Source organism: Jaculus jaculus, chromosome 1, assembly GCF_020740685.1.
Source record: "Jaculus jaculus isolate mJacJac1 chromosome 1, mJacJac1.mat.Y.cur, whole genome shotgun sequence".
In the NCBI taxonomy this organism is placed as follows: Eukaryota; Metazoa; Chordata; class Mammalia; order Rodentia; family Dipodidae; genus Jaculus; species Jaculus jaculus.
This window is the reverse complement of record NC_059102.1, coordinates 312,963,171-312,990,145: the sequence shown is the minus strand read 5'-3', so window position 1 is coordinate 312,990,145 and position 26,975 is coordinate 312,963,171. Positions and strand designations below refer to the sequence as shown.

Sequence of the window (26,975 nt, the reverse complement as noted above, 5' to 3'; positions counted from 1 at the left end):
TTTTTATAAGTTATTTTCCCAACACACATCCACATTCTACACGATTTGGGGGAACTTAATAAAGTGAGACTAAATGTCTTTTTACTTACAACTGGTATAAAGATTTATTTCGATAGTTTTCCACCCACACAACAAAGTACCAGAACGTTTTTCACATTTTTAAACCAATCTTTTTAGCTTCAGTCCACACTCTTGCAATAATGCTTCCCTCTCTAGCTAGATGCAAGTCCTATACATCTCCTGGTGCCTAAATCCTCCATAAAACTTTATGGCTTTCCCTCACAACGTCCTTTTGAGGGGACAATGAGAGTGTTTATCCGCTACCCAATCCCAGAGCTTTAAAGATCCTTAAATGAAATAATGCCCACTAGTACCCAACACAGAACGCCACACGTAATCAACGCGCAACGAACACTGATTTGAGTATGATTATTTTGGGACTCTATGTAATACCGTCGTCTCGATGGAGAACCCCAACCTCTAGCCGTCGTACCCCTGAGCTTAACTGACGTCCCCCGAAACAGTCGGTTCGGTTCAGCTAATCCCGGGGTGCTTGGGACGCCAAGTTCGGGAGGAAGTCTGTAACAATTGGCTAAACACTGCCCCGGAACTCCTGCCCCTAGGAGCTGCGCTCTTCTTTCCTCGGAATCGAAGCTCCGACTGGAAACACGCGCCCTGAACCACGGTTCCGTCTTCCTGGGACGCCGCGTTCTCCGTCACGACTCAAGCCCCGCCTTCCGGAGTCTCTTGAGCCTTATCGGCACCCGGCGCGGCTGGAAGTGGGTTCGGCCGGAAAGGGGCGGGACTTCCAGTAGGAGGCGGCAGGTTTAAAAAGTGACAACGGTCGGTGTTGACTTTTCCCAGTTCCTGTATTTCTCCCTGAACTCTCCCTCCTCTAGGCGGCTGGTACGACAGGTGAGTACGAGCGGGCCAGGGAGCTCCGGTCAAGGGGACCGAGGCGCCCTCCGCTTCCTCGGGATCGGGACGCCAGGCCTCGCCCTGCTGCTGACGCGCTGCGCTGGGGTGGAGGCCCGAGAAACCAGCCTGGAAGATGCGGGCGCACCCTTAGCTCCTGTTCAGTGGACGTGAGTGTCCGCAGCCACCTTCGCCCATTTACTAAGAAGCTAGCGGGTGCTGTCCTGTGGGAGGAGCTGCCCGTCCTGCCATCCAACTGTAAACTTGGATATGTGTTTATTTTAGAAGGATGGGGCACGAGGCTTGTTTGGTGGCAGATGCTTGTCAACTTTCTGTGCATCTCCATGGCTCAAGGATGTCTCAACCAAATGCAAAACCATGAATCAAATGATGAAGAAAAGATCATATTTAATCCAGAAGTTAGAAATTGGCGTGTGTACGTTTACTGTGCAATGTGTGGCATGATCACTCCCTCCTCTTCCCTCGAGTTCTAGGAAGTTTTTATTTAGTGCATTAATATCGCAAGTGACTTGCTAGTTTTTCCTTACTCTCTTTCTCCTGGAGTCGTGGCTTTTAGAAATCAGTTTATTTCATCAAAATGAAGTATGTAGATTTGGGCAGTTAATCCTTCCCTACTTGGTCTGCTCAGCATTGTAGTGTTGGAAGAAAATGAGAAACGGAGTGGGGGGAGGGGGCATTCGAAGTTAATGTGTGCTATTTGCTAGGCTAAGAGTCATTTTACTTAAACTTCATGTGTATATGATGGTTAGCCTACCTATGTGCTCAAGCTAACATTTCCATACATGCACAGAGGAATCAAAACTAAAATTTCACTGCTAAAGAAGGACAGAATATGTATTAGGGAGGAATTATTACTATTAAGTGCAGGTGTAAGCCTCTTGATAGCTTTAGGATGGAAGTCTTGATCATCAGAAATACCAAGGCAGGCAGAGAGGGTTAGGACACAATGAAACATTGAAAGTTGAGGGAACAAACTGGGGAGAACAAACCTGGAGGAGAAACTTCACTGGATTTTTAAAGGCTTTAGAAACTAAGCAGAAAGTTTTGGATTTTATATGGTAGGTAAGCTGATTAAAGTATTTTTGTATAAATGTTATATAAGGCATTAGATGTCTTAGGTGTTAATCTGATGGCAAGAGTATACAACAACATAGGGGAGATGAATGTGATAAGAATGATTTCCTATTATTGTCATGCTCTCATCTAGCTTGTGTTAGAAAAGTAGCACTTATTTTTTCCTATCATGAACAGTTTTTAAGTCTATGACTTAGATGAAAAGTAGAATGCTTAACTGACACATTTTATATTTACTTTTCTCCCACCAAAGTCTTGATTGTTTCAGTTGAAGAAATTAACAGAACAGAAGATTGAAAGGAAAACACCCCAGAATCTAATATGGGCCTAAACACAGGAGTTTTACACATACAGCATAGAACTCGGCAGAGTAAGCCAGTAGAAGCTTATAGAGAGCTTAACAAAGGGGAGGGACTTATGCTTTTGTGGTGGATGGAGGTAGCTGCAGGTTTTGGAAGTATGAAAGAAGGAAGTGCAGAACAAGTGAGAGTTATCTTGTTTTGATAAAGTTTTCCAGGTAATTACTACCTGTCTGGGCCATGAATCAGAAACCCAGTCTTTTCCTCTAGCAAAATCTTTCCTGGACTAGCAATGTAGTTCCAAGTGGTACAACACTTGCTTAGTATGTGCAAGGCCCTGGTTTCAATCCCCAGTACTATAAGGGTCTTGTTTTATTCTAAGAGGTAGGTGTGCCATAGAAAATCCTGTGCCTGCTTTCACTGTTTACTAATGTTGAGAGTTATAATATTGTTTCACAATGGTTAACTTTTGAGAGCCATTTCTATGCTTGCAGAGTTCTACATGTTCCTGAAATATGCCAAACAAATGCCCTTGGAGTGGGATATTTTCATTTCCCACATAGTTATGCTGAAATGGATAGCTAATATGTTAGCCATCCAATCTAGATTTAAAATGGCCCTAAGTCTAAAATAAAAGTTTGCAACTATAAGGTTCAATAATGTAAAACACAAATCCTAGCATAAGGTTCATGGGGGAAATCCAGGCTGACTTCAGTGAAATGGGTCACAGTGAAGTTCTTAGCATTTTTTTCAGTTGATTATTAGCAGCTGTTGGTGAGTACTACAATGATAGTCCCAAGCCGAGGCCATTCCTTACTATATCAGTGCTCTGCCCTAGGCTGACCACATCTACATTGTTGTTTTCAACTTGGATATATAGTTTTAAGAAGTTATTGGCAAAATAATGTTTCATAGATACTAGTAGGATCGTGTAATGTGCTATTTCATCATTGTGTATAGGTTCCTGGTATACACGACCTAAAATCTTTGAAAACTTTAAAGTGAGAAGTGACTGTTTATATGCTCACGGTTTACTGACTCCTGGCAGCCTGCATATTGCTACAGGATTGGGGGCTGGTCATCAGAAAGACAAAGGCACTTATTCCAGGTTTGGACATTCAGTTTCATCTTCCTGCCCTTGGCAAGAGAAAGGCAGAAAGTTGTGCTGAACACCAGTGGCTATTGCTATAATCAGTCATGTGCTCATAATAAAACTTCCATAAACCCCCAAAGACTGGTTTTGAGAAGTTCTGGAATACCTAAACATTTGAAGGTTCTTGGGGCTTGCAATTCCATTCTTTCATAATTTCCCTTATTTATTATCTCTTCATCTGGAGTTCAACTGTCTTTATAATAAGCTAATAAATGTTAGTATTTCCTTGAGTCCTCTGAGCTGCAAATGAGTGAACCCCAATATGTGGTAGGTTGGTTGGAAGCATAACAATCTGGAGCTCACAACTAGCATGTCGAAGAGGGAGCATTTCTGAGCATGAGCCTTCTACCTGTGGGATCTGAGGCTGTCTCTAGGTAAAGTTAGAATTTAATTAGAGGACATCAGTTGCTGTCTATTGAATAACTGGTTGTTCTCTTGATGTTGCTGGGAATCATCTCCAATTGGCCACCATCTTTTGAGTTGATTTTTGTTGCTTTACTAAAGAAAGGTATACATTTTCCTTCTAATAAATGGTAAAGTTACTAACAGTGTCACATAAAGAGAGGCCGTATGTAAGGAAATTATACTTCATCATGAAAAAATGCTTAGCAAAGACATAATAACTTTCTTCATATTTGGGGGAATATTTTCACAATGAGGGGTTGATATATTCTGTGTAGTTGCAGTGAGTGGAGACAGACCAGTAGGTGAAAGTTACACATAGCTTTATGCGTTGTGAGGAAGAGACATCTAATTATTATTCATACTCAAGTGGTAACAAGTTCCCTTAGTTCAAGCAGAATTAGAAAATTTCTTGACAGTCATTTTATAGCATGACGTCCTCCATTCCTTGGAGGCTAGGCAAGTTGTGAACACCTCTAACATTCTTAGAAACATTAAAAGCTTAAATAAATAAATTCCCAAGATTGTGAGCTATTACTAGTTTGTTTGCAAATTTGAATATGTTCTCCCTGGCTCTCTGCGATCATGCTGTTCCTCTGGTGGGGTAAGGGACCCTGAGACTTAAACATGCATATGGGTAGTGAGAGCACTGGCTGCTTGGCAGTTTTTCTTCCTGCCGGTATTCCTGATGCTGTTGATACATGTGTGATCCCAGTACCTTGTGACTAGTATTATCATTGCGAGCTAGCGAGTCTTAAAACTAGCCCCAAACACTTCCCTCTGTGCCATGGAGTGGGCAGGGGAGACAAAATTATGAAAACTACTTTAAGGGGACCCAGGAATAAACCACTGTGTGTGTGTTTCAATGTTCTGACTCTGGTGGTAGGAATTCCTGCTAATTAAAGCATCCATTCTCTTCTCCTCCCCTCCTTTCTCCTGCTTGCATCTTGTCAATCATCTCAGCATGTGCGTACTGAATGGGGTGTCCATCAGAATGCAGTTTTATTACTTCCCTTATGCTAGTACTGCTTGCATATCATTTCTGCTGATGTTGTTGCCTTATGTCTTGCTTTGAAAATTAATCCTCAGGATCTTGCTCAATCCTGGTCCTCAAGTATAAATAAGAAATAAGATTTCCCAACTATCTATCTACTAAAAATCCCCCTTCCCTAGAAGACCGTAATATTAGGAAAATTAGCACAAAATGACTGTTACTTTGATATCACTGTTACTTTAGGATAGGTCGATCTACTCTCTTTTGGTGTGTGTAAAATTGATCTTTATCTTACTGGGATATTTGATAGTAGCGCTGCTATGAGCATGAAGACATTGGCTTTTTCAGCTTGTTCTTAAGTTTATCAGTCTCTAGATCATGAGAACAATTTCCTGTGTATATTTCTGATCCTTCTTGTTTTCCCCCCCCAACTAGGAGGAAACTTCCACAATGGAAACTTTGTCATTCCCCAGATATAATGTAGCTGAGATCGTGATTCATATTCGCAATAAGTTGTTAACTGGAGCCGATGGTAAAAACCTTTCTAAGAATGACCTTTATCCAAACCCAAAGGTAAAATGTGGCTATATTTGCTTGTAGCTACTGGTATTTGAGAGCAATGTAAGCTACTAGGTTTATAGTGTGACAAGAAAAGCAAATACTTTCAGATTTGAAGTAGACCAGTCATTTTTAATCTAGAGAAAAATGGCTCACCTATTGTAATTTTAAAATAACATTAAGTTTATATGTGGGGCAATTTCTACATTCCCATTGGGAACTTGGTTCTTAATATGATGGTTTCTTTAAAAAATGGCTTTGGACCATGGATATATTAAAGTATATTAAATTTTCTTTTTATTGGAGTGGTGGTATGAAGTTAACACTTATTGGTAGGGCTTGATGGGACTTAGTGATTTCCAACCATAAAAGAAAAGCAATGCTTAGAAGTGGTCGTCTTTGGAAGCGTACAGATTAATTTCCTTGCATTATGCCCCTGGAGGGAATTGACTTGTTTTGACAGACATTATTCTTTATACGTTTAGTTATTAAATGCAAAAAATAAGCTATTTATGTGTCACAGAAAATCTCAAAGTCTCCTTCCAGTTTTCTGTGCAGGTCTTGAAGTGATAATACAGGAAACCCTGGTTTTATGATATAAGAATGCAAATGTGTTTATGTTAGTGCCCTAATTTTTTACAATGGAAGGCACAGTCTCAGAGCAAATGATAGGCCTTTAAACTGAATAAATTTAGCTTTATGAAAAGATGATCATACTTCCTCTATGTTTATCACCCTACTGCTTACCCAGTAAACTTGTATGTGGATTAGAACAAGTTCGTAGGCCAGCATTTGGACACTACTAATTTAGAACATGGTTTTTAAAATCTATTATTATTACATTAAGTTTATACCCCTTATTTCAATTCTTCCGGTAAGTTTTAAACCTAAGATAACCTTACCATCTGAGACAACAGACAAAGTTTTTCATGATTTTTCTTTGAAAAGTGCCTCTTCAGTATTCCACATATTTCTTCCACATACCTGACAGGATTCTGACAGCTCCACCCTTCTTCCTGTTTGCCTAAAGTGGATGGTTGGTTGGGTTTCATTTGGATAGACTTGTTCTCATTGGTAAACAAGTGCTCCCCTTGCCATACATTCCATTTGAGGAATTTGCTAGGTAATCATAAAATGTTTGGAAATTTGTAAAAATTGATGAAGTATTTCAAGGGAAACAGGGAAATTTTGTCACCCACTTTTTTCTTTGCCGTCATTGATTATATTATTGGGTGTTATTGTGCATGAATATTAAAAGCTGCTCTTCTCTTGTAGCCTGAAGTCTTGCACATGATCTACATGAGAGCCTTACAGATAGTGTATGGAATTCGACTGGAGCATTTTTACATGGTGAGCTTAGGAGAAGGCAAAATGTGGTGTTTTGTTTGGATATGGTTTTGACAGCAGTTCTGCTTATAGTACATGCATGAAAAGGACAAGAACTTTAGCAAGTCTAAAGTCTTCTATAAAATTATTGTTTCTTGCAAAAGAATCTTGGGCATACTAACAGTTTATATGGATTGCTTTTCTAAGATGGGAACTAAACTAAACAGCCTACATGACAACCTATAAATTATTGATGGCTTGGTAGTTTGTTCAAAGCTAATAACCAACAGCTCAGTCTTCACAAACATTCTCTTCTTAGAAAGAACTTCAAAATTAGAAAGATTGAGATAATTGAAATGAGACAATCATCTTTTAACAAATTAATAGTTCTAGGAAGAAAAAATATTTTTTAATCGTGTTTTGTTATGAAATCATCAGGACATCATACACTAAAAATGTAATAAACATTCTTTCTCCTTTGTTTTTGTAGCCTAGGCCTTAACCTCGTGATCTTTCTAGGAGCTAGGATTACAGGCATATGCCACAATTCCTAGCTTATGATTACATGGGTTCTTTTATATATATATTTTTACAGAGCAAAGGTTTTAATCTCTATTCAGTATGAACTTTGCAAAGGTGTAGTTTCTTGATAAATCTAGGCTAACCCTTTGAAATAGGGTCACAAAAACAGAACAAATGTAAAATGCCCTGCATAACCTGATGTTTACGAAGGAGTCTTTATTACTCCTTCATTTTTACATTCATTTAATAATTTGTGTTAAGTACCATTGTGAACCTAGCATTGTTGATATTAATGCCAACTCTAGCTTTGGACTGGAAGATATATATATATACACACACACAAATGTAATGATAGTAAGTTGATATAGTTTGATCTTAATGAATGGTTACAGATTTTATTGTTGAATTCTTCTCATTTTCCTAATAGTGTATAACATAGATTTCATAATTAATTCCATTCAGATGCCAGTGAATACTGAAGTCATGTATCCACATATAATGGAAGGCTTTTTACCAGTCTGCAATTTATATTTTCATCTGTGAGTAGAGCGACTTGTTCTTTGTTTACTTTCATATTTACATTTCATTAACTCTTGGACTATATTATTTTCTTTGGGAAGGAGCATCTCCCTTTCCATTTTACTATATACATTCAAAACTGTAGGTTTCAACCAAACAGAGTAATACCTCTGATATGTGTCAGGATGCTTTCAGCTGAAGTTCTAAGGTGATATAAATGTGAAACTGATTGTTAATTTTGTGGAGAGCTTTGGGTTCTTAAATACTCTTCAGGTCTCTAAGAAGGTGTATAGATTAGAATTCATCTATATACATTGGTATTGCAATACTAGTGTAATATGTCAGAATAAATAGATTTCAGTACTATAAAAGTATTCATTGTAGGGCTTCTGATTTGGCGCTTTATCATTGCTAAATACATTCAGCAATCTCCCTGAAAATAAGATGTTTGCATCTTATGTTGCATCCTATGGCTTATTATGTAATTTACAGTATTCATTCTCTTTATCCTCAAGGGACTCATTCATGCCCATTTGTCGGGTGAATGACTTTGAGATTGCTGATATTCTATATCCAAGTAAGTGTGAATTTCAGACAATTTTAGTAGACATGTATTTGTAACTTACCCTTTTGTGTTTCCATCAAGAAATGCAAAATAAAAATTTAAAAAGAAATGGGTTTTAAAAAGCATATATCGGGCTGGAGAGATGGCTTAGCGGTTAAGCGCTTGCCTGTGAAGCCTAAGGACCCCGGTTCGAGGCTCGGTTCCCCAGGTCCCACGTTAGCCAGATACACAAGGGGGCGCACGTGTCTGGAGTTCGTTTGCAGAGGCTGGAAGCCCTGGCGCGCCCATTCTCTCTCTCTCCCTCTATCTGTCTTTCTCTCTGTGTCTGTCGCTCTCAAATAAATAAATTAAAAATTAAAAAAAAATTTTAAAAAAAGCATATATCATATATATGGGTAAATCTTTTTAAAAAGTTATCTATTTATTTGCAAACAGAGAGAGGGAGAGTGAGTGAGTGTATGGGCATATCAGGGCCTCTAGCCACTGCAAATGAACACCAGATGCATGCACCACTTTGTGCATCTGGCTATATGTGGTTGAACCCAGGGCATTAAGCTTTGTAGGCAAGCACCTTAATTACTGAGCCAACTTCCCAGCCCAGGTTAAAACTTTTCAAAATGGCATTTTTTTTCCTTTGCAGAGCCACAGAAGAGTTGTTTTTCTGATTATTTTTTCTAAGTGCCTTATATGCAAAAAATGTTCTTTCATTTGGGGAGTATAGATTCAGATAATACTCAGGTGTGCTGTTCTATAATAAATTAATTAAACCAGTTTTATCAAATTAACAATTCCTTTTACCTTGGAGAAGTGATCTTTTAGCACCAATAATAGGTACAATGTTATAGTAAAATGTAGTGTCCTATTAGCTTTATTTAAGTGTCCTTTATTTGTTTGGCTCTGATACATACTCTCTAGTTCTTTTTTTAAATGTCTGGCCACTTATTAGATGCCAGACATTTTGCATTACATACTGTTTATTCCTGGTTTTTTTCACTGAGTGTTTGATTAGCATTAGTAGTTTCTTCATAGCCATGGAGTTCAGCTAAGAACCTAAGCCAACTGCTTTCCTGACCTCCAGAGCTCATGCTCTCTGCAGCTCCCGCTTGTGAAGTACTGGGTCCTGTAGGCTGTTGCTAACTGACCTCTCCAGCTTCATCGTCAGCAAAACTCAGGGGTTCTGTGTATGCTCTAGCAAGTGCATTAATAAGGTTCACCTCTGGCTTTGGGCTTAGGAGTTGCGTCTTGCATTGCCTGTGTTTTGGTGTCGAAAATTTGTTGCTTTGTGCTTTTTATTTGTCTTTCTGTTTCAAGATTAGAAGGACATGGCCTCTCGTTTTTTCCTTATGGTCCATATTAATTTGCATCCTTTCTTTTTCTCTTCCTTTCCCTTTTAATCTAACTCTCCTCTCCTCTCAACTCTCTTCCCCTTCCCTTCCCTTCCCTTTCTTTGTTATTAATAGCAAAAGTAATTCTGATCTTTAAGTAAAAACACATGTTCTGCACATTATTATAACACACAGTTTTACATACTAAGAGCTATGTGATATGGTAGGAGAAAAAGAACTTTTATTATTCTGTTGTGTCATTGCAAAGATCCCAGTCCTGCTTCCCATTGCAGAAGCAAAGCGGACAAGTCGCTTTCTGAGTGGCATCATCAACTTCATCCACTTCCGAGAGGCGTGCCGAGAGACTTATGCAGACTTCCTTATTCAGAATGTAAGACTTACGTGTGTCTGTGGGTACTCAGCAGATTGCTGATATCATTTGTGAATTCCTCATCTGTCTTGAAATGTTGTCACTGATACCCATCCAATTGGGAGGGGGTCCTTAGAATTGAAGTATGTATTATAGAAAGTTGTAGATTTTATTTAGAAAGCATATTTTAAAATGTTACGTTTGGAGCTGGAGGGATGGCTTAGCAGCTAAGGCGTTTGTCTGCAAAGCCCAAGGACCCTGGTTTGAGTCCCCAGGACCCATGTAAGCCAGATGCACAATGGGGAACATGCATCTGGAGTTCGTTTGCAGTGGCTGGAGCCCTGGCATGCCCATTCTCTCTCTCTTTCTCTCTGTCAAATAAATAAAAATAAATTATTTTAAAAAAATGTTATGTTCTTGGCAATAGAGATATGATCTTGTAATTGAGGCTTCTTCTATATTAGGGAATATTATGGAGCATAGTGTGGATCGATTTATAGTTCTCTCAGAAGGGTGCATGGATAGCATAGTGTTTTGTAAATAACTGAGGTATTTGAAGTTCATGTTTCAAACAATGGCCTACTTGGACTGACTGTTTCCATTGTTGTCCAGTATTGCAGTATAAGATTCAGCTCTGGAAATTAATTTACCAGCTGGAGACAGCTAGATATCAAGATCCAGCCACACTAAGCTTTATAATTGCTTCTTAGCACCAGTCCTGACAAGCTTATGCCCCTAACCATCACCAACTCTCCCGAGCTTACATGTGTTTGTGCCAGTGACATACCTAGTTTTGTTGGGCTAATTGCTCTACGTTGTTTGATACTTTTTAATTCATGTTTGACTGTTGAAAGAGGCAAAACTACTTAAGTTCAGAAAATATAAGCTGCATTTATGGAAAATTCACAGCTTCTAACACATTGCCTAACTACGGAAAGAACTCAACTTTTGTGGAATGTAAAGAAATTCTTGGAATGCAGCTGAGAGGTAGAGCTCATGCTTGACCTGCATAAGGCTCTAAATTTAATCTCAGCATTTTTAAGAAGGGAGAAAAATTCTTAATTTTTTATTAATTTTTAACTGATTGAACTTATTGTTTCTTATGGTAAGTAAACATTTGCAATACGTTTTTTTAAAATACATCATTCCTGAAATGTGCTAATATAAAACTATTACAATTGCTTTAATAGAAATCCTCGGTGGACAAAATGCAGCAGCTAAACACTGCACACCAGGAAGCACTGATGAAATTGGAAAGACTTGAGTAAGTGAGAGGATGTACAAAGTAAATGCTACTTCAGAATACAGAGTGAGTCTTAATAACATTGCAGTGCTACCATCTATCTTGAGTTTCTTTACCTTCCTTGAGAAACAGCAGGGTATGTAAGCTGGTCTTTTCTAAAATAAAAACAAATCATTTTCTTCTGTCTAATCTTAGATTGCATCTTTACTGGCTTCTGTTAGTATATCACCTGACTTGTTTGAGGCTGTTAACTTCTTTCCTGAGTCGTATCTGCAGTATTTGCCTTGCCTAGATAAGCAGTAGTTATCTGGCTTCTTTCTTGCTTCAGATCAATTAATCTTGTTACAAGTTTTACTGTAAGAGTGTGTGGTTTGAATTCTGGCTCATTAGCTTGTAGGGGGAAGAATCATTCTTGTCTTAGTTCTTGTACATGCTGGTGCTCGTAACTTAGGTTAGGGTTTCATCCCCAGAAACCTAGAGACTTACCTTAGGTTGCAAACACTGAATGTCACACACCCAACCTGCTGAGTAGCACAGCAGAGCAGGAGTGTCTGCTGCAGAATGCCGTGTTCTCCCTGTCAGTCATCTTGCTGACTGCAGCTGCGGCTGCAGTTGCAGCCGTGGCATCACCGGCCTTGTGAAAGACCGAGCTCTGAAGTGCAGTTTCTCCCGGGCATTGCTTTTCATCATTGTAATCCTCCCCCTCTTTGTTGGGAAATGGAAGGAACTCCTCTGAGTTGGTTTTTTTTTTTTTTTTTTTTCTGTTAGTAAAAGGCAAAGGTACCTGCTTTAAATGTCAGGGAAGCAAAGTTTGAAGTTACTTAAGGGCATGGGTTTTAGTTTTGACTTCTGAAAGTAAGAATTCAGCAGACATTCTTCTAACCTGCTTTGCTGTGTGTAGCTCCGTTCCCGTTGAAGAGCAGGAAGAGTTCAAGCAGCTCATGGATGATATTCAGGATCTGCAGCAGTTGCTCAACCAGGAGTTCCGTCAAAAAACGGTATCTGTCATGAAACAACTTTGGACAGTGTCGACATGAAGTGGCTCAAAGTGAGAGCAAGAAAACATTACTGTCAGTTACTGAAGCAGCAGAGTAGATTGTGATACTTATTTATGGTCCTTAGAACAAATTTGTCTTCTCTCAGCTGTGAAGTGTGATGATGGTGGTGTTGCCAGAATGATGTGCCATCTGGGTGAACAGAATTCTCTGGGAGCCTGTGTTCAGTCCTGCCATAAGCTGTGGTACCCTGTACCACACAGCAAGCCCTTGGGGCTGCTTCAGGATCTTGTAGGTTTTTAAGGCAAACGAGGCAGTACTCAGCATCTAGCATTCACCTCTTGAACCATCCCTTCAAGATGGTTCACATCTCTAGAGTTAGTTCACGTCACTGTGAGCCCTTCCCATCTGCAAAGCTGTAGCTTTGGCCTTTGCCATGATAAAAAGCAAGTGCTGTGTGCCAGTCATTGAAAGGAAAGAAGAATTTGTTTGCCTCTTGTTCCAAGGTATGTATGGAATGCCCAGTAGGTACTACAAACATCCAATTAACAAATAGTTGTACTTAAGAAGAAACTAAAACTAGTTTTTTTCCATTCATGTATGTTTTTCAAAGTTCCTCTGTGTTGTTAAGACATAACTTATGCAGTTGTTCGGATTAAATTTAGGCATGAGTCAGAGTTGCAGTTGCTGGGACCAGAGTACTTGCATAAGCACAGAGCTTTGGAAGGGTTTCTTCTCTCTGCATACCAGCATGTTCAGTCTACCGTGGAGGAGGAGGCATGCGGAGAAGCTCACTACATGGAGGACAGAAGGAAGAGAGGAGACGGAAGGGGCCGAGGCAGCCCATGTAGTCCACTCGGTCGGAAGTTCTACTTCCAGTAGCCTGTTCTTATTCTGAATCCATTGCTGTGTTGAGTCCCCATGATCTGTCTAGAAATGCCCACATGGGCAAACTCAAAAGTACTTTCCTAATCTAAGTGTTAATGTTGACAAGATTGACCACCACAACTACCATGTAAAGGAACTTTGGGCCATTTCTTTTAGATGAAGAGAGAAAGTCAGTGCATGGCTAAACTTGTCTATTTCAAATCATGATAAAGTGATGTTTTCTTTTTCTCTTAGATTGTGCTGCAAGAGGGAAATGCTCAAAAGAAATCAGATATTTCAGAGAAAACCAAGCGTTTGGTAAGTGTCCTTTTTATTATCTAGCATCTGAAGTTTGAATATACCATGTGCAGGAGTGTTTTAGCCATTTCATATGATAGCCAAATGTTTCTCTGTAATCTTTTATCCTTAAGGTGAAACAAACTTAACTTTTCTGAAACGCACAGTATCTGGTTGTTCTCTATAGGCACTGTACTGTGTGGTAGCACAGTGGGACGACTGTCTAACTGTAACCTCTCCTCATTCTACTTAAAACTCCTGTGGAATGAGCTGTTTTACATTCTCATGTGAGTGTGCTCATGTAAGGCTTGCCTTTGTGTCCTTGCTAATAGTCCAGAACCAAATGATCTCCATTTCTAGCACATTGTCACAAATGGCAGGGTTCCATTCTTTTTTTTTTGTTTGTTTGTTTTTTATAATTCAAGCCTATTCAATTCACATTGTATGTATCTACTACATTTGTCTTACTAATCCATTACTTATGTACACAGGTTTTTTTCTGTTCCTTGTCTCTTGTTAATGATGCTGCACTAAACATGGCCATTCACATGTTTCCTCAGTATGTTGATTTTATATCCTTGGGACAGCAGCCCAGTCTTGACATCGTAGATTGCATGGTAGTTCAAGTTTTAATCTTGTGGGGAACCTTCATACCATGTCCTAGAATGGTTGCCTAATTCATATTCCAACCAACAGTGTGCAACAGTTTCCTTTTCTTCACATACTCATCATGTTTGCATTTATTTATTAGTCATTTTTTTTTCTGGAGTGGGTAATAGACATTTTATTGTGATTTTGATGTACATTTCTCTGGTGCTTGGAGATGTTTAGCTACTTGTTTTCCATATACTACTGACTATTTGTTGCTGTTCTTTTGAGAAATGTCTATTTTTCTATAAGTAACCTTTTTAATTTTTTAAAATATTTATTTATTTGAGAGACAGAAAGAAAGAATGGGCATGCTAGGGCCTTCAGCCCCTGCAAAAAAACTCCAGATACATGCACCCCTTTGTGCATCTGGCTTACATAGGTCCTGGGTAATGGGTCCTTTGCCTTTGCAGGAAAGTGCCTTAACTGCTAAGCCATTTCTCGAGCCCTAACTTCCCATTGTATAATTATTGAGTTTTGGGAGTTTCTTCTACATTAGTGCAGGATTTTCTGATGTTTAGTTTATAAGTATTTTCTTCCATTCTTAGGTTGTCTTTCACCCTGTTAATTATTTCCTTTGTTGTATGGAAGCTTTTGAATTCAGTGTCATCCAATTTGTTTGCTTTTGCTCAGGCGGTTTTGTATCCTAAAGGCTTTTCCCCTCCACTCCCAGTGTTTCAAAGTGTCCCCTTGAGTTTTCTTTGAGTAACTTTGTTTCACCTTGGCAATGTAGGGATTCAGGTGAAGGAGGCATTTGCTGTGATAGTAAACAGTCCTAAGCACCAGCTCTTCTCGGTGCTCTTAGTGGTTTTGGGTACCAGATGCACCAAAGTAATTTGGTACCAATCCAGGTCACTCAGCTAATTGTAAACACATTAAATACGTGATTATCATGTTGCATGTACAGTAACTGTACTGCTTGTGGAGGATGGAGTGGAATTATGAGTAGTATAATCAAGGAGACCAATGGAAATACAACAGAAATAGGATAATGGGATATTTTAGGAGGACCACAAATACCATGGAAGGCCCTGTGAGCCATGCTAAGGGATTTGACCATAGTCCTGTGGATGGATGTGACCAGTTAGCCAAGCTAGTGTTATGGTCATAATTTAGTTTTTTCTGCTTGTTTCTTTGTTTTGTTTTTTGAGGTAGAGTCTTGCTCTAGCCCAGGCCAACCAAATAATCTATGTAGTCTCAAGGTAACCTCAAACTTACGATGATTTTCCTACCTCTCCCTCTTAACTACTGGGATTAAAGATTTGTGCCACCACAGCCAGCTCAGAATTCAGTTTTACTCCCACTACAGTAAACATGAGCCCACCACTTGTTTTCCATGGCTCAAATATTAAGAAAGCAGTTTTTTGAAAATATTCTTATCTCTTTGAGTGTGAATGAGAGAGAAGAGAATGGGCATGCCAGGGCTTCTAGCCACTACAGACTAACTGCAGATGCATGTGCCACCTTGTGCATCTGGCTTTACATGGGTACTTGGGTATTGAACCTGGGTCCTTAGGCTTCTCAGGCAAGTGCCTTAACCTCTAAGTCATCTCTCCATCTCCAAGAAACCAATTTTATTATTCTAACCAATTAGTAAAAATATTTCTCTCTCAACAGAATGAACTGAAATTGTCAGTGGTTTCTTTGAAAGAAGTACAAGATAGTTTAAAAACAAAAATTGTGGATTCCCCAGAGAAGGTTAAGAATTACAAAGAAAAGATGAAGGACACAGTCCAGAAGCTTAAAAATTCCAGGGTAAGTTTCCCTTTTATTTTGATGCTTTTCTTGTTTTCATTTTCTTTTAAAGCCTCATTCTTACTTAGTCGTGTGTGAATTGCGGGAGACGGATGGTGATTTAAAGAGTTTTGGCAGAGCTGGGGTGTGGCTCAGTGGTAGAGTCTGTGCATAGCATGAGCAAGGCCCTGATCCGATTCCCCGAGCACTGCCAATTGAAAAAATGAAAAGAACAGTTCTATTACAATTAGCCATTCCTCTAGAAAAACAAAACTTACATAGTTTTAAGTTGAAAATTTTAACAATCTTAGAAAATTTTGAACACTTAAATAGTCTTTAACTGTGATGGAATCCTTCCCTCTTGAGATAGGGACTAGCCATGTAGCCCAGGTTGGCCTGGAACTCATGATCCTCCTTCCTCAGCCTCTTGAGTGTTGGGATTATAAGGTGTGTACAGTATACCCTGATGTTTTTAAATTGAAATTGGCAACCCAAAGACTGGGAGAAAAAAGACCTTCTAAGTCATATGTTTATTATATCTGACAGGTAAAGGGATTCTGTCTATTATATGCAATGAATATTTACAAATTAGTGAAAGACAGCTGGAAATATTACCAGGTGTTTCCTGAAGAGAAATTTACTTGTTTAACAAGGGGAAGAGAGGTGTAGGCGAGTAGAGAAAAGGAAATCAATCTGTGTGTTGTTATGTAAGTGTAGTAAATGTATGTTCATTTTGTAATTTTAGAAGACAGACTTAGCTTTTTAAGAAATCAGCTATTGGTAGCAGTTATTTAAATGGGTAAAAAGCTTATTTATAATCAAGGTGGTTTGCAAATTTGCATAATGAACTTTGAGAGTTTTAGGTGGTGTTGGGGGTCAAATTCCAGGCCTTTGCATGTTCAAAGCAAGCTTTTTACCACAAAGTTCTTTCCCCAGAAAAACTGATGTCTTTTGAATAGTACCATGAATAACCTTTGGAGGGTACAACGGGTGAGCGGTGATTTAGGACAGTAGTGGTGGGTTTCATTGTTTGAGTGTGCTTGGCAGTGAAGAGGCATAATTACATGTGCTTAGACACGTGCCAGTCACTTTGTCACCAAGCTAGAAATGTAATTGTTCTGAGCTCTTAAGCTTTCAGAACCAAATGTAAAAATTATAAAAGAGCAAACAAACTGACATTATTGCAGTTTCATAAAGGAGAATATCATACTGATCTGCTTTTTTTTTCTTTCAAAGCAAGAAGTGATGGAGAAGTATGAAATCTATAGAGATTCAGTTGACTGTCTGCCTTCATGTCAGCTGGAGGTACAGTTGTATCAAAAGAAGATACAGGATCTTGCAGATAATAGGGAAAAGCTAAGCAGTATCTTAAAGGAGGTTTGTATTATATGATATTTATGATTTTATTACGCAATGACTTATTATAGCTTCTTAGTTTTACTTTCACATTTTGTCACTATTTTCCTAAAGAAAACAAGATTATTTTATAGTATAATAGATGTGGCAGTATGCATGAGAGAATCAGACACTTCATCTTTAACATAGTAATAACCTACTTAACCTTTAGATGAAATGAATAATAAATTAATATAGCACTTAGCCATATATAATTTGAATAATAATAATGAACATTTAAAGTTTTTCTAATAGTCCCAGTCTCGTGACAACATTGTGCCTAGGATTTATAAAGAGGTTGAGGCTTATGGCACAGTCTCATCCCTGAGTAATAAGAGCTAACACTGTCATTGAAGTTTCTCAGTCTAAAAGCTTAAATACCCTGGTGTAGTCAGTTCTAGGTTGCTGGGATATGAACATTTGACCAGACAGAGTTTATGGGAGGAACAGGATTTATTTCAGCTTATAGATCCAGGGGAAGTTCTGTTAATAGCAGAAGAAACTGGCGCCCTTTCACAGATCCAAGCAGAGAGAAATTGACAGTAAACACCAAAAAAGCAACATGCAGGGACCCTGACATCTACCCCCCTCCCCTCCACACACACACCAGCTCAAACCTCTCTACATACCTTTGGGCTGGAATTCACATCCATCCCCATGTGCCCCTGTAGCAGGAGTCTGCTTGCTACGGGCTGAAGCTGCAAACTCAATTTTATTAATTGAGCCTATGGGGCCATACAGTCAAACTACCACACACCCTTTTTCTGAGCTATCACCCTAATACAGACCACCCTGGCATGAATAACATTACATTCCGTAAAAAGTTTTCTTTTGAGAAAAGTACCATGGTTAGAAGGGGACATTGCCTGAAATATTCCTTCCTAAGTAGTGTCATTATCTGTCATCAAGTCACCAAGACTAGGCTCTGCTTCCACTGTTTTGACCCATTTTCTTTCTACCCCTGGGCTCTGGCCTCTAGCCACTCTTTGTCAGTTCCTCTTTAGTCATGCTAGAGAAGCAGCATGGTGAAAACTCTTCAGTTCCCTCTTGCCTGTCTGTTGTCCCCCTTGCAGTTAACATTTTCCTCCTGAGCCTCTGGGGCTGTATTCCACTTCAAATTTGTGTACTAAAACTCATTCTAGAGAATATCCTTTCATTTTGTTTATAAATCCTATGATCCTATTGACTTCATATATTCTTCACAAAATACAGAGTCTGAAGTTGGAGGACCAAATTGAAAGTGATTCGTCAGAACTAAAGAAATTGAAAACTGAAGAAAATTCATTCAAAAGACTGATCGTTGTGAAGAAGGACAAACTTGCCACAACACAATTCAAAATAAACAAGAAGCATGAGGATGTTAAGCAGTACAAGCGAACAGTAATTGAGTAGGATTCCTGTTTTCAATTTTAACATATTAGATGGTGACTGGGAAAGGCTGGCATGTGCCCCCTCAAAACTTCAAAGCTATGATGTTTTCAAAACTGTAGGTGACTGAACAGATGAGTCATAAAGCTTACAGATCTGTCTGTAGTTTGGCTATGGATTTGTTTCTTGTTTCTCCTTGCTTGTTACCATTTGAGACAACACAGCTCCATTCCCTGGTGGTATCCTCACAGGGGTTCCAGTGCTATTCTACTCCAGCACACTTAGGACAGCACTCTAATTAGATTAGGAGACATGTTTTATTGTTATTCAGTTAAGAATTGAGATTTTGTTAAGCTTTCGTTTTTGCCTGTATGCTGGGTTATTTCCTTGGTAGTCTTCTCCCTGTCAGTCCCAAGTGTGTGTTTGGAGTACATGCTAAACACCTATCTAGGATGTCACTTAGTCCCGAGAGTGACATGAGGGACTGTGAGGGTTTGCACACCTCATGCAGATAAAGGAAAAGGCAGAGCCTGAGGAGTTTGAATTTGTTGCCAAACTGCCTTTCAGAGAGGTTGTACTAACTGCCAGTCCCACCAGCAGGACACAGATGTGCATAACTGAAGAGGTGCAGCTAAAAACCTTCATCTTAAAGAAGTTGTTTGTAGGGTGGAAGTGTAGTGATAATTTTGTTTATTTTCATGTGTGGGGAGGAGTCATGACAGATTCCTTTGCCAAGAGAAGGCTGCCTGGCTTTGATGTGGTTGGCTGGGGAAATGAACCCAAGCCAACTTTGCAAGCAAGTGCCTTTAACCACTGAGCCATCCCGACAGTCTTTGCTTTGTTTAGCTTCCTAAGAAGAGTTTTAGGTTTGTTGAGCAAATACTGATACTTGTTTACCTTGAATAAAAACAGGAGAGGTCTTTACCTTCTTACATGCTTAGGAAGTTTTACTGGCTGGCTGTTTCCTTTTAGAGATTGCAATAAAGTTCAAGAAAAAAGAGGTGCCATCTGTGAGCAAGTGACCACGCTGAATCAAGAAATCCAAAAGATTAAGTTCGGAATTCAGCAGCTGAAAGATGCTACAGAAAGGGAGAAACTGAAGTCCCAGGTGAGAGTGTGTTCATAAATTAATTTTCCATTGTCTCGTGTGCTTAAAACATAGATTATGTGACCTTTTTAATGAAGATTTTTGAGTACTGGGGAATCAAATCTGCATCTTTTGGCTTTGCATTAAGCCATCTCTCCAGCCCTTGAATATTATATTTTGTTACTTCATAGACAGTCTTAAGTTTAATAATGTCGGACATCTTCCACGTCTTTATCTTTCAATGTGGTGGTACAATACCAAACATAAAATGTTTCTGTCATTCCAACTGCCAGTGTGTCAGACTATAGTCTGTCACTAATGTACTTGTTACATTTGTATCCTCTCCTTAATGTTTGAAATTTGACTTAATTTCTTCAAGATTGTACCAGGGCGGTTGTTCAGGGTATTCTACCAGCAGTCATTAAAATGAACCATAGTAATTTTGTGAAATCCTTTGCCCTCTTTTTATTTCTTTTTATTTTTACATGAGCATGTGTGTGTGCATATTCTTCATGTGTGTGTACTGACGTGGAGGTCATAGGTCTATGTTGTGTGTCTTCCTCAGTGGCTCTTCAGCTTACGGGTTGAGACAGGATCTCTCACTGAAGCAGAGCTCACAAATTTGTCTAGTCTAGCTAACTGGCCTACCCCAGGAACCCACCCTTCTTTGTCTCCTAAGTGCTGGGATTACAGGAATACACTACCATGCCTGGAATTTGCATGGATTCTGGGAATCTGACCTTAGGCCCTCACACTTCTGCAGCAAGCACTTTACCAGCTGAGCCTTCTCCCAAGCCTTTCCCTGGCCTCATTTTTTTCATTCTTTTTCATCCAGCCTGTCTTAGCACATTAGATCGAATTTTCCAAAACACCCTTAGAACTATGTAAACACTTGCTGTCACTATCTTTCACCAGCCACACCATATGCAAAGATCTCTAACATAAAAAGAACCACAGCAGGCAAGCCCCTTACCTGTTCTCAGGTAGTCTTACTTCCCAGATAAGGTACATATTAACACTCACACATATTAAGTGTGCACGGACATAGCGGATATTGGATCAAGAGGCTTTCAGAACGTAGAAAGGGAAGGGGAAAAAATGAATGAAAATAAAATAGCTATGATTCTCCTTGGTCTTCCTGATCTTTGTATTAATAATTTTCTTTCTGTATTCTAGCTACCTTTCTTTTGCTTGCCCTGAATTATCTGTTTGTCTCTAGGGTAAGGATTTAAAAGACTTCAGGAGATATTTAATTCTACCTCAACTAAATTGAATCACAAATCTTTGGTACAATTAATGAACTATTAACAAGTTAGTAATTAACTCAGATTTGAGATGTCTTTATTAATCATAAAAGATATCCATGCTACTATTTATTACTGTTAGTTTTGTGCATATATATAATATATATATATATATGTATATATATCTCACAAGTAATATTTGAAGTTTCTTGTCAATAGCAATTACATACGGTTAACCTTAGTATGTCATGCCAAACCATGAACAGGATGGAGTCAAGTGTGGTACACTTTCCATAAAGATGTATAAAATTAAAAGGTCATCTAGCACACATTCTTAAAACTGGAATTCAGTAAGGAATTTTAAATGAATGAACACATTGTAATAGTATTACAACTATGAGACCCATGAATCTGAATGGTTTTCAAAAATCTATGTTCTTTCTCCTGCTCCTTAATTGTATTAACTTTTGTCTTTAGAGCAGGGTGGCTTTTGAGAACACTGATAGGTTCTACTTGTTTGTGTTTGCAATGGGAGATAGCCAATGACCATGCAAACTGCTCTTCTACAGCTCCACTTATTAAAATGCAATTTCTCATTTTGAATTTGAAGTATCTAGTGTCTATACTCGGGTGAACCCAGATCCTCCCTCTGGAACAGTCTTAAACCCTCTTCTACTGAATAACCCTTCAGATGTTTCAAGATAATCATCATGGGCCCTTTCATTCTTCTCTTATTTGGGTTTATTAGCCCCACTTGTCCACCCATATTTTATGTTGCTTAATTTCAGTCATCATTCTTCTGTTTACTAGTACCTGTGTTTCTTACTTGTTCTTATTCCCTTTAGAATACAGAGCCCAGTACTAGACACAGTCTTCCAAAGTAAGGCTGTGGCCAAGCCTGGCAGTACCTGCCTCCTGGAACTGCATGATGAACAGTGACCTCACCCTGATATCAGAGTGAATGATGACTATAGTGAAAGGATCACCTCCTTCTTCACGAATTTTTGCCAAGTGAAGATTTTTTTTAAAGTTTTTTGTTTATTTTTTATTTATTTATTTGAGAGCAACAGACACAGAGAGAAAGAGTCAGAGAAAGAGAGAGAGTGGGCGTGCCAGGGTCTGCAGCCACTGCAAATGAACTCCAGATGCATGCATCATCTTGTGCATCTGGCTTACATGGGTTCTGGGGAATCAAGCCTCGAACTAGGGTCCTTAGGCTTCACAGGCAAGTGCTTAACCACTAAGCCATCTCTCCAGCCCACCAAGTGAAGATTTGTTTTTAAATTTTTTTTTTAAATTGTTTATTTATTTGAGAGCAACAGACACAGAGAGAAAGACAGATAGAGGGAGAGAGAGAGAATGGGCGCGCCAGGGCTTCCAGCCTCTGCAAACGAACTCCAGACACATGCGCCCCCTTGTGCATCTGGCTAACGTGGGACCTGGGGAACCGAGCCTCGAACCGGGGTCCTTAGGCTTCACAGGCAAGCGCTTAACCTCTAAGCCATCTCTCCAGCCCGCAAGTGAAGATTTTTTTACCCGTACTTTAAGGAACCTATTACTTTTAACCGTACTTTAATGACACTATTACACAATCTTTTAATTCAAGATTTTATTATTTCCTTTATACTCTATATGTTATTTCAACATAGATTTCCAAAATAGCAATATCAGTTTAGATCCATCATTCACACTAATTATTTCTCATTGTTTACTGTCACCTGATGAAGTTTGTGTTTTCATAATTGTAATTTTAATGGAAACAAAAGATGTTTATATAAATACTTGCATTTCTGTCAGAATTATATACACATTATTCACAAAATATGGTTTCATCCCTGGTCTCCTCTGCCATGTTGTGTCATGATTGGTGTGCAGTGTGCAGCTCACTGGCATGGCTCCTCTGAAGATGTGACCAGCGTTCTTTGTTCTCCAAGGTCGAGATGATGAGTAGAACCGGACTCCTTGCTGCGCTGTCATTTGTCTGCCTCTCCACCGCTCACCCCTAGTACACAGAATTATTGAGCAAAGGTCTAGGCATGACAGTTCACCCTTCCCAGTTGTTCTCCCTTTGTCCAAGTGACACTGCCGTATTGTGTGCGTAAGTGCGCTTGTTGGCACCTGGGGGTGCAGAATTGGGAATAATGGTTCTCACCTTTCACAGGTAGCACAGATGCTGAAAAGACAGGGGTGTTCTGGAATACCCCTATACTATTTTGAGTTATCCATGTTGTATTCAAATTAAGATATCTGAAATAGATTTAAACATAAATAGTAGCAAATCTAGCGGTGTATGAGACCAGTGCATCAATTTACTGCCCCTGAGAAAGTGCTGCTTTCATTAGTTACTATAGCCTGTACCTTTGTAGAATTCTATTGATTTTTCGATGCTAGTTTGTGTGTGGGGGGGGTGGGTGGGCTTGAGCATGTGATTGCATTCTTGTGTCAGTCAGAGGCCAAGCTCAAGTATTAGTCCTCATCTCACAACTTGTTTTGAGGCAGGGTCTCTCTTGTCTGTCTCCACCTCCCTTCTCATAGTAGGTACATAATTGTTTCTTATTCTATTCAGTCTTTAAAAGCTGTCTTATTCTCCTTTTAAAATTCTTAGCGTATCCATATAGGATTTTCATTAGTAAAACTACCTGATCAGTTTATTAAAGTGATTTTAGAAGTGGTATAGTTTCAGACTATCAATGGCTTAAATCTACTTACATATGTTTAAATTATTAAGGTCTGTTGCAGATTATATAGTTATCCATAAAAATCTAGACATTTCCCACATTTAATTTTAAAAGAACCATAATTTAAATCAGGATAGTTATAAATATTTGGCCTTGAGGGGTGTTACTGTTAACTTCTGGGTCTCAGCACCGGGGTTGGACTGAGGCCCTTATTTTTGCTGGGTAAGTGCTTACCATAGCTGTACACTCCCCACCCCAAGTGTTTGCTTTTATGTCCTGGAATCCTGGCTCTCAGTACATGGTTTTGTTCTTGCTTTTTATGTAGCAGACTTTTTGAGTTAGTTTTTTTGTAAGAGAAGGTACACATAGATGTATGTAATAATATAGGCTTTATAATATTACTGATCAGAATGGATGAAATGGCTGGAATGTTTCTAACTCATATTTAGACTAGCCCGGTGCATAGAATTGTCCTTTTTCTCTTTCATTTGCCACTTAGGAAATATTTGTAAGCTTGAAGACTGCTTTGGAGAAATACCACGAAGGCATTGAGAAGGCAACAGAGGAGTGCTGTGCTCGGATAGATGAGAAAGCTGCAGAACTGAAGAGGAGGATGTTCAGGATGTCAGCCTGAGGAACACAGTCTCGTCCTTTGAGAAAATGCCTTGCTGGTCCCAAGTGAAGCCGGTAGAAATATCAGAAACTTCAAATACCGTGGTTCAGTTAGTTGCCATGCGCCTCGCAAGTGCCCATTTTACGCAGTGTGCTTTCCGTTGTACTGGGATTGAGCCTAGGACTTTTCATTTTGTAGGCAAATGCTGTACCACCGAGCTACTGTTCAGAACCCAAGAAGTCCATTAATGGAGACTCATCCTACAGTTAAAATAACTTGTATAGCTTTTTATGTCTCTACTCTGTCCCTTTTTGTATGCACTGTTTGTTTTGAATAAACCTTTGAAGTATGTGTGTCTTGTGTTGTCACTGTGGCTGTTGTTTCTTTGTTGACACAGAGTGGTGACATTGCGCAGTGCTGACGCTGCCTTATGCATTGTGAGTGGGCTCTCAGGTGGTAGCCACTCAAGCAGCTCTGGGTAGGTATTTTTATTGCTTACTGCTTTGTGAGAAGATCTCCGTAGCCTTGAGTAGCTGAGCCAAATGTAACTGCCTTGTATGATTCTGAATGTAGAGCAACGGAATAGTTTTTGTTGTACTTCTGATGTGATGCTTGAAAGAGAAAGTTTGATCGTGGGAGTCTATTTCTTCTTCGATGCTACTGGCATATTTATTATGGAAATGAGTAAACAAGTATAAAGTGATTAAAGCACTTTTGGCATAAGATGCTCAATTCTCATTAGTACTTTCAATTCCGGTGAGTTCTAAGCCCTATTCTCTTTGTCAGAGATAATCAAACTGTTAGTGTACAACCCAGGCTTTCGGAGAAAGGAAAAGCCCTGGAATAAGAGCATATCAGGAGGAATAGATAGGGTTGCAGAATTGAATTATTGTTTTGTCCTTTCCTGGATATTCTAGGTAGTCTTGAATGTTAATCCATAGAAAAGCCTGCCTATGTGGTGAGATAACAGGAATAAACATGACCAAATCCTTCATATTTAACAATAGCCCTCCCCAGACCCTTCACATTAGCCTCTTTTCTCTCTATTGCATGACTACATTTCTGGAAATCTGATCTGTAGTTGTGAATCTGTTTATCATGCCATTGTTACTTCTGTCTACACTAGTCCTCTCACTTCCTAAGGTCAACAAAAGACTCGTGGTTACAAACCACCCTTTTCACCTTTGATCTTCCCTAAATTCTCCCTGCCCAGTGCTCTCCTTCCATCTTTCCCAGGACATCTTTCCTGGTTGTCTTAGTTCCTTGTTCTTTTTTGATTGCCTCTTTAATATAGTGTCTCACTCTAACCCAGGCTGACCCTGAACCAGCAGAGGCACTTCTGCCTCATCTTCCTAAATGCTGGTTTTACAGACATGAGCTACCACATCCAGCTTCTGTTTCTTTTTAAATTTTTTTTTCTCTCTGAGAGTCTCATTTTGTTCATCCCTTAAATGCTGAGTTTTCTAAGCTTTTGCACCTCCTCAACAGAACCTCTAAAATTCTCCTTGAAAAACTTATCAATGTTTGTGGCTTCAGTTGTGAACTGAACATAACAAAACTATTAATATATTCAAATATATTTTATTACACTTATCACTTCATTTTCAAACTTGCATAGCTAATGCCCAGTAGGTGTTTTTAACTTTGTGGCATTCTGTTAGTGCCTAGTGGAATCTTTGAGAATTACAGACTTACAAGGAAACAAGTAAATTCAAAACTGATTACTGAATAGTTCAGAACATATTATGAAGAGTATCACTCCTTTTGCCCATACTGGAAAAGGACTTCATTTTTGCCTCAGGTCATTGCACCCTTCTTGAAGAGCTGCCTCACCTCAGGCCCAGAGCACAGGGCCAGCGAGCCATGGACCGAAAACAAACTGTGCCACAATCCACCGTGGTAAGTTGACCGCCTTGGGTATGCTGTTACAGTAACGCAAAGCTGACTCACCACAATGACTGTGCAGTGCTTCTTAGCTTCTCGGACTGTCTTGAGGAAGGGAAAGCAAGGAATGTAACCTTCCAAAGGAAAAACTGACACTGGGCACACCATTGCATGTGGCTTAGTGCAGTTCATGGAGCTAGTGTTAGACAACTCTACATTTGTTTCAATGATTCACCTTTTTGAAGCTGGGTCTTCTGTGTGCTCAGAAGGCTGAGACAGGAGAATCACAAGTTTGAGTACAGCCTGGGTTATGTTACAAGGCCCTGACTTTATAAAGGAAAAAAAAAAAAATCACTGGAATCATACAACTAGAAATGAAAGTTGACATGTTTAATTAGATTCCAAACTTAGATATGTGATTACTAGTTGGTCTTGGTGTTCAGTATTCTTATAGTATATGCTATTTTTCTTGAACACATATTAAGACAAATGTCTACAAAATTTTGTATTGAAGTATCAGTAAACTGAACTGTTAAGTATTATTTTTTGTGCACACTTTTACTCCTAGCATATAAACTTGCATGGATTTCAAGCCCCTTCATAATGAAGGCTCTTGCTTTAACTCCTACCCTTTTCATTCTGAACTTTCTTCTCAGGCTACATTTCAGTTTCCTCAAGGTATTACACTTCATAGGTCTGAAGCTTCTCCCCTTGGTTTATGTCCTTCCTTTGTTCATATTGCAAGTCTCAGTCCAAACTCAGCCGTAATACTTTTTTAAAAATTGTTTTGCGTGTGAATGCATCTTGGTATGTAGGTGCATGTGTGTGCTGCAGTGTAGGGAACAGAATCAGAGGATAACATGAGGTATGTCCTCAGGA

At 39.2% G+C, this 26,975-nt stretch overlaps 1 protein-coding gene across 2 annotated transcripts; it reads left to right on the top strand.

Moving 5' to 3' along the window:
- Window positions 1-799: 799 nt before the first annotated feature.
- Nuf2 (NUF2 component of NDC80 kinetochore complex) lies at window positions 800-24,565 on the top strand. Of its 2 annotated transcripts, XM_045157754.1 has the most exons (15): window positions 837-915; window positions 3,270-3,417; window positions 5,294-5,431; window positions 6,692-6,766; window positions 7,727-7,803; window positions 8,299-8,360; window positions 9,967-10,064; window positions 11,234-11,307; window positions 12,188-12,284; window positions 13,404-13,466; window positions 15,711-15,848; window positions 17,064-17,204; window positions 18,435-18,610; window positions 19,563-19,698; window positions 24,099-24,565. In XM_045157754.1, the coding sequence occupies exons 3-15, from the start codon at window positions 5,309-5,311 to the stop codon at window positions 24,231-24,233; spliced, it is 1,395 nt and encodes a 464-aa protein (XP_045013689.1). In that variant the 5' UTR covers window positions 837-915; window positions 3,270-3,417; window positions 5,294-5,308; the 3' UTR covers window positions 24,234-24,565. The 2 variants fall into 2 exon arrangements, with proteins under 2 accessions (XP_004663351.1, XP_045013689.1); XM_004663294.3 differs by lacking the exon at window positions 3,270-3,417 and having other exon boundaries at window positions 800-915.
- Window positions 24,566-26,975: the final 2,410 nt, after the last annotated feature.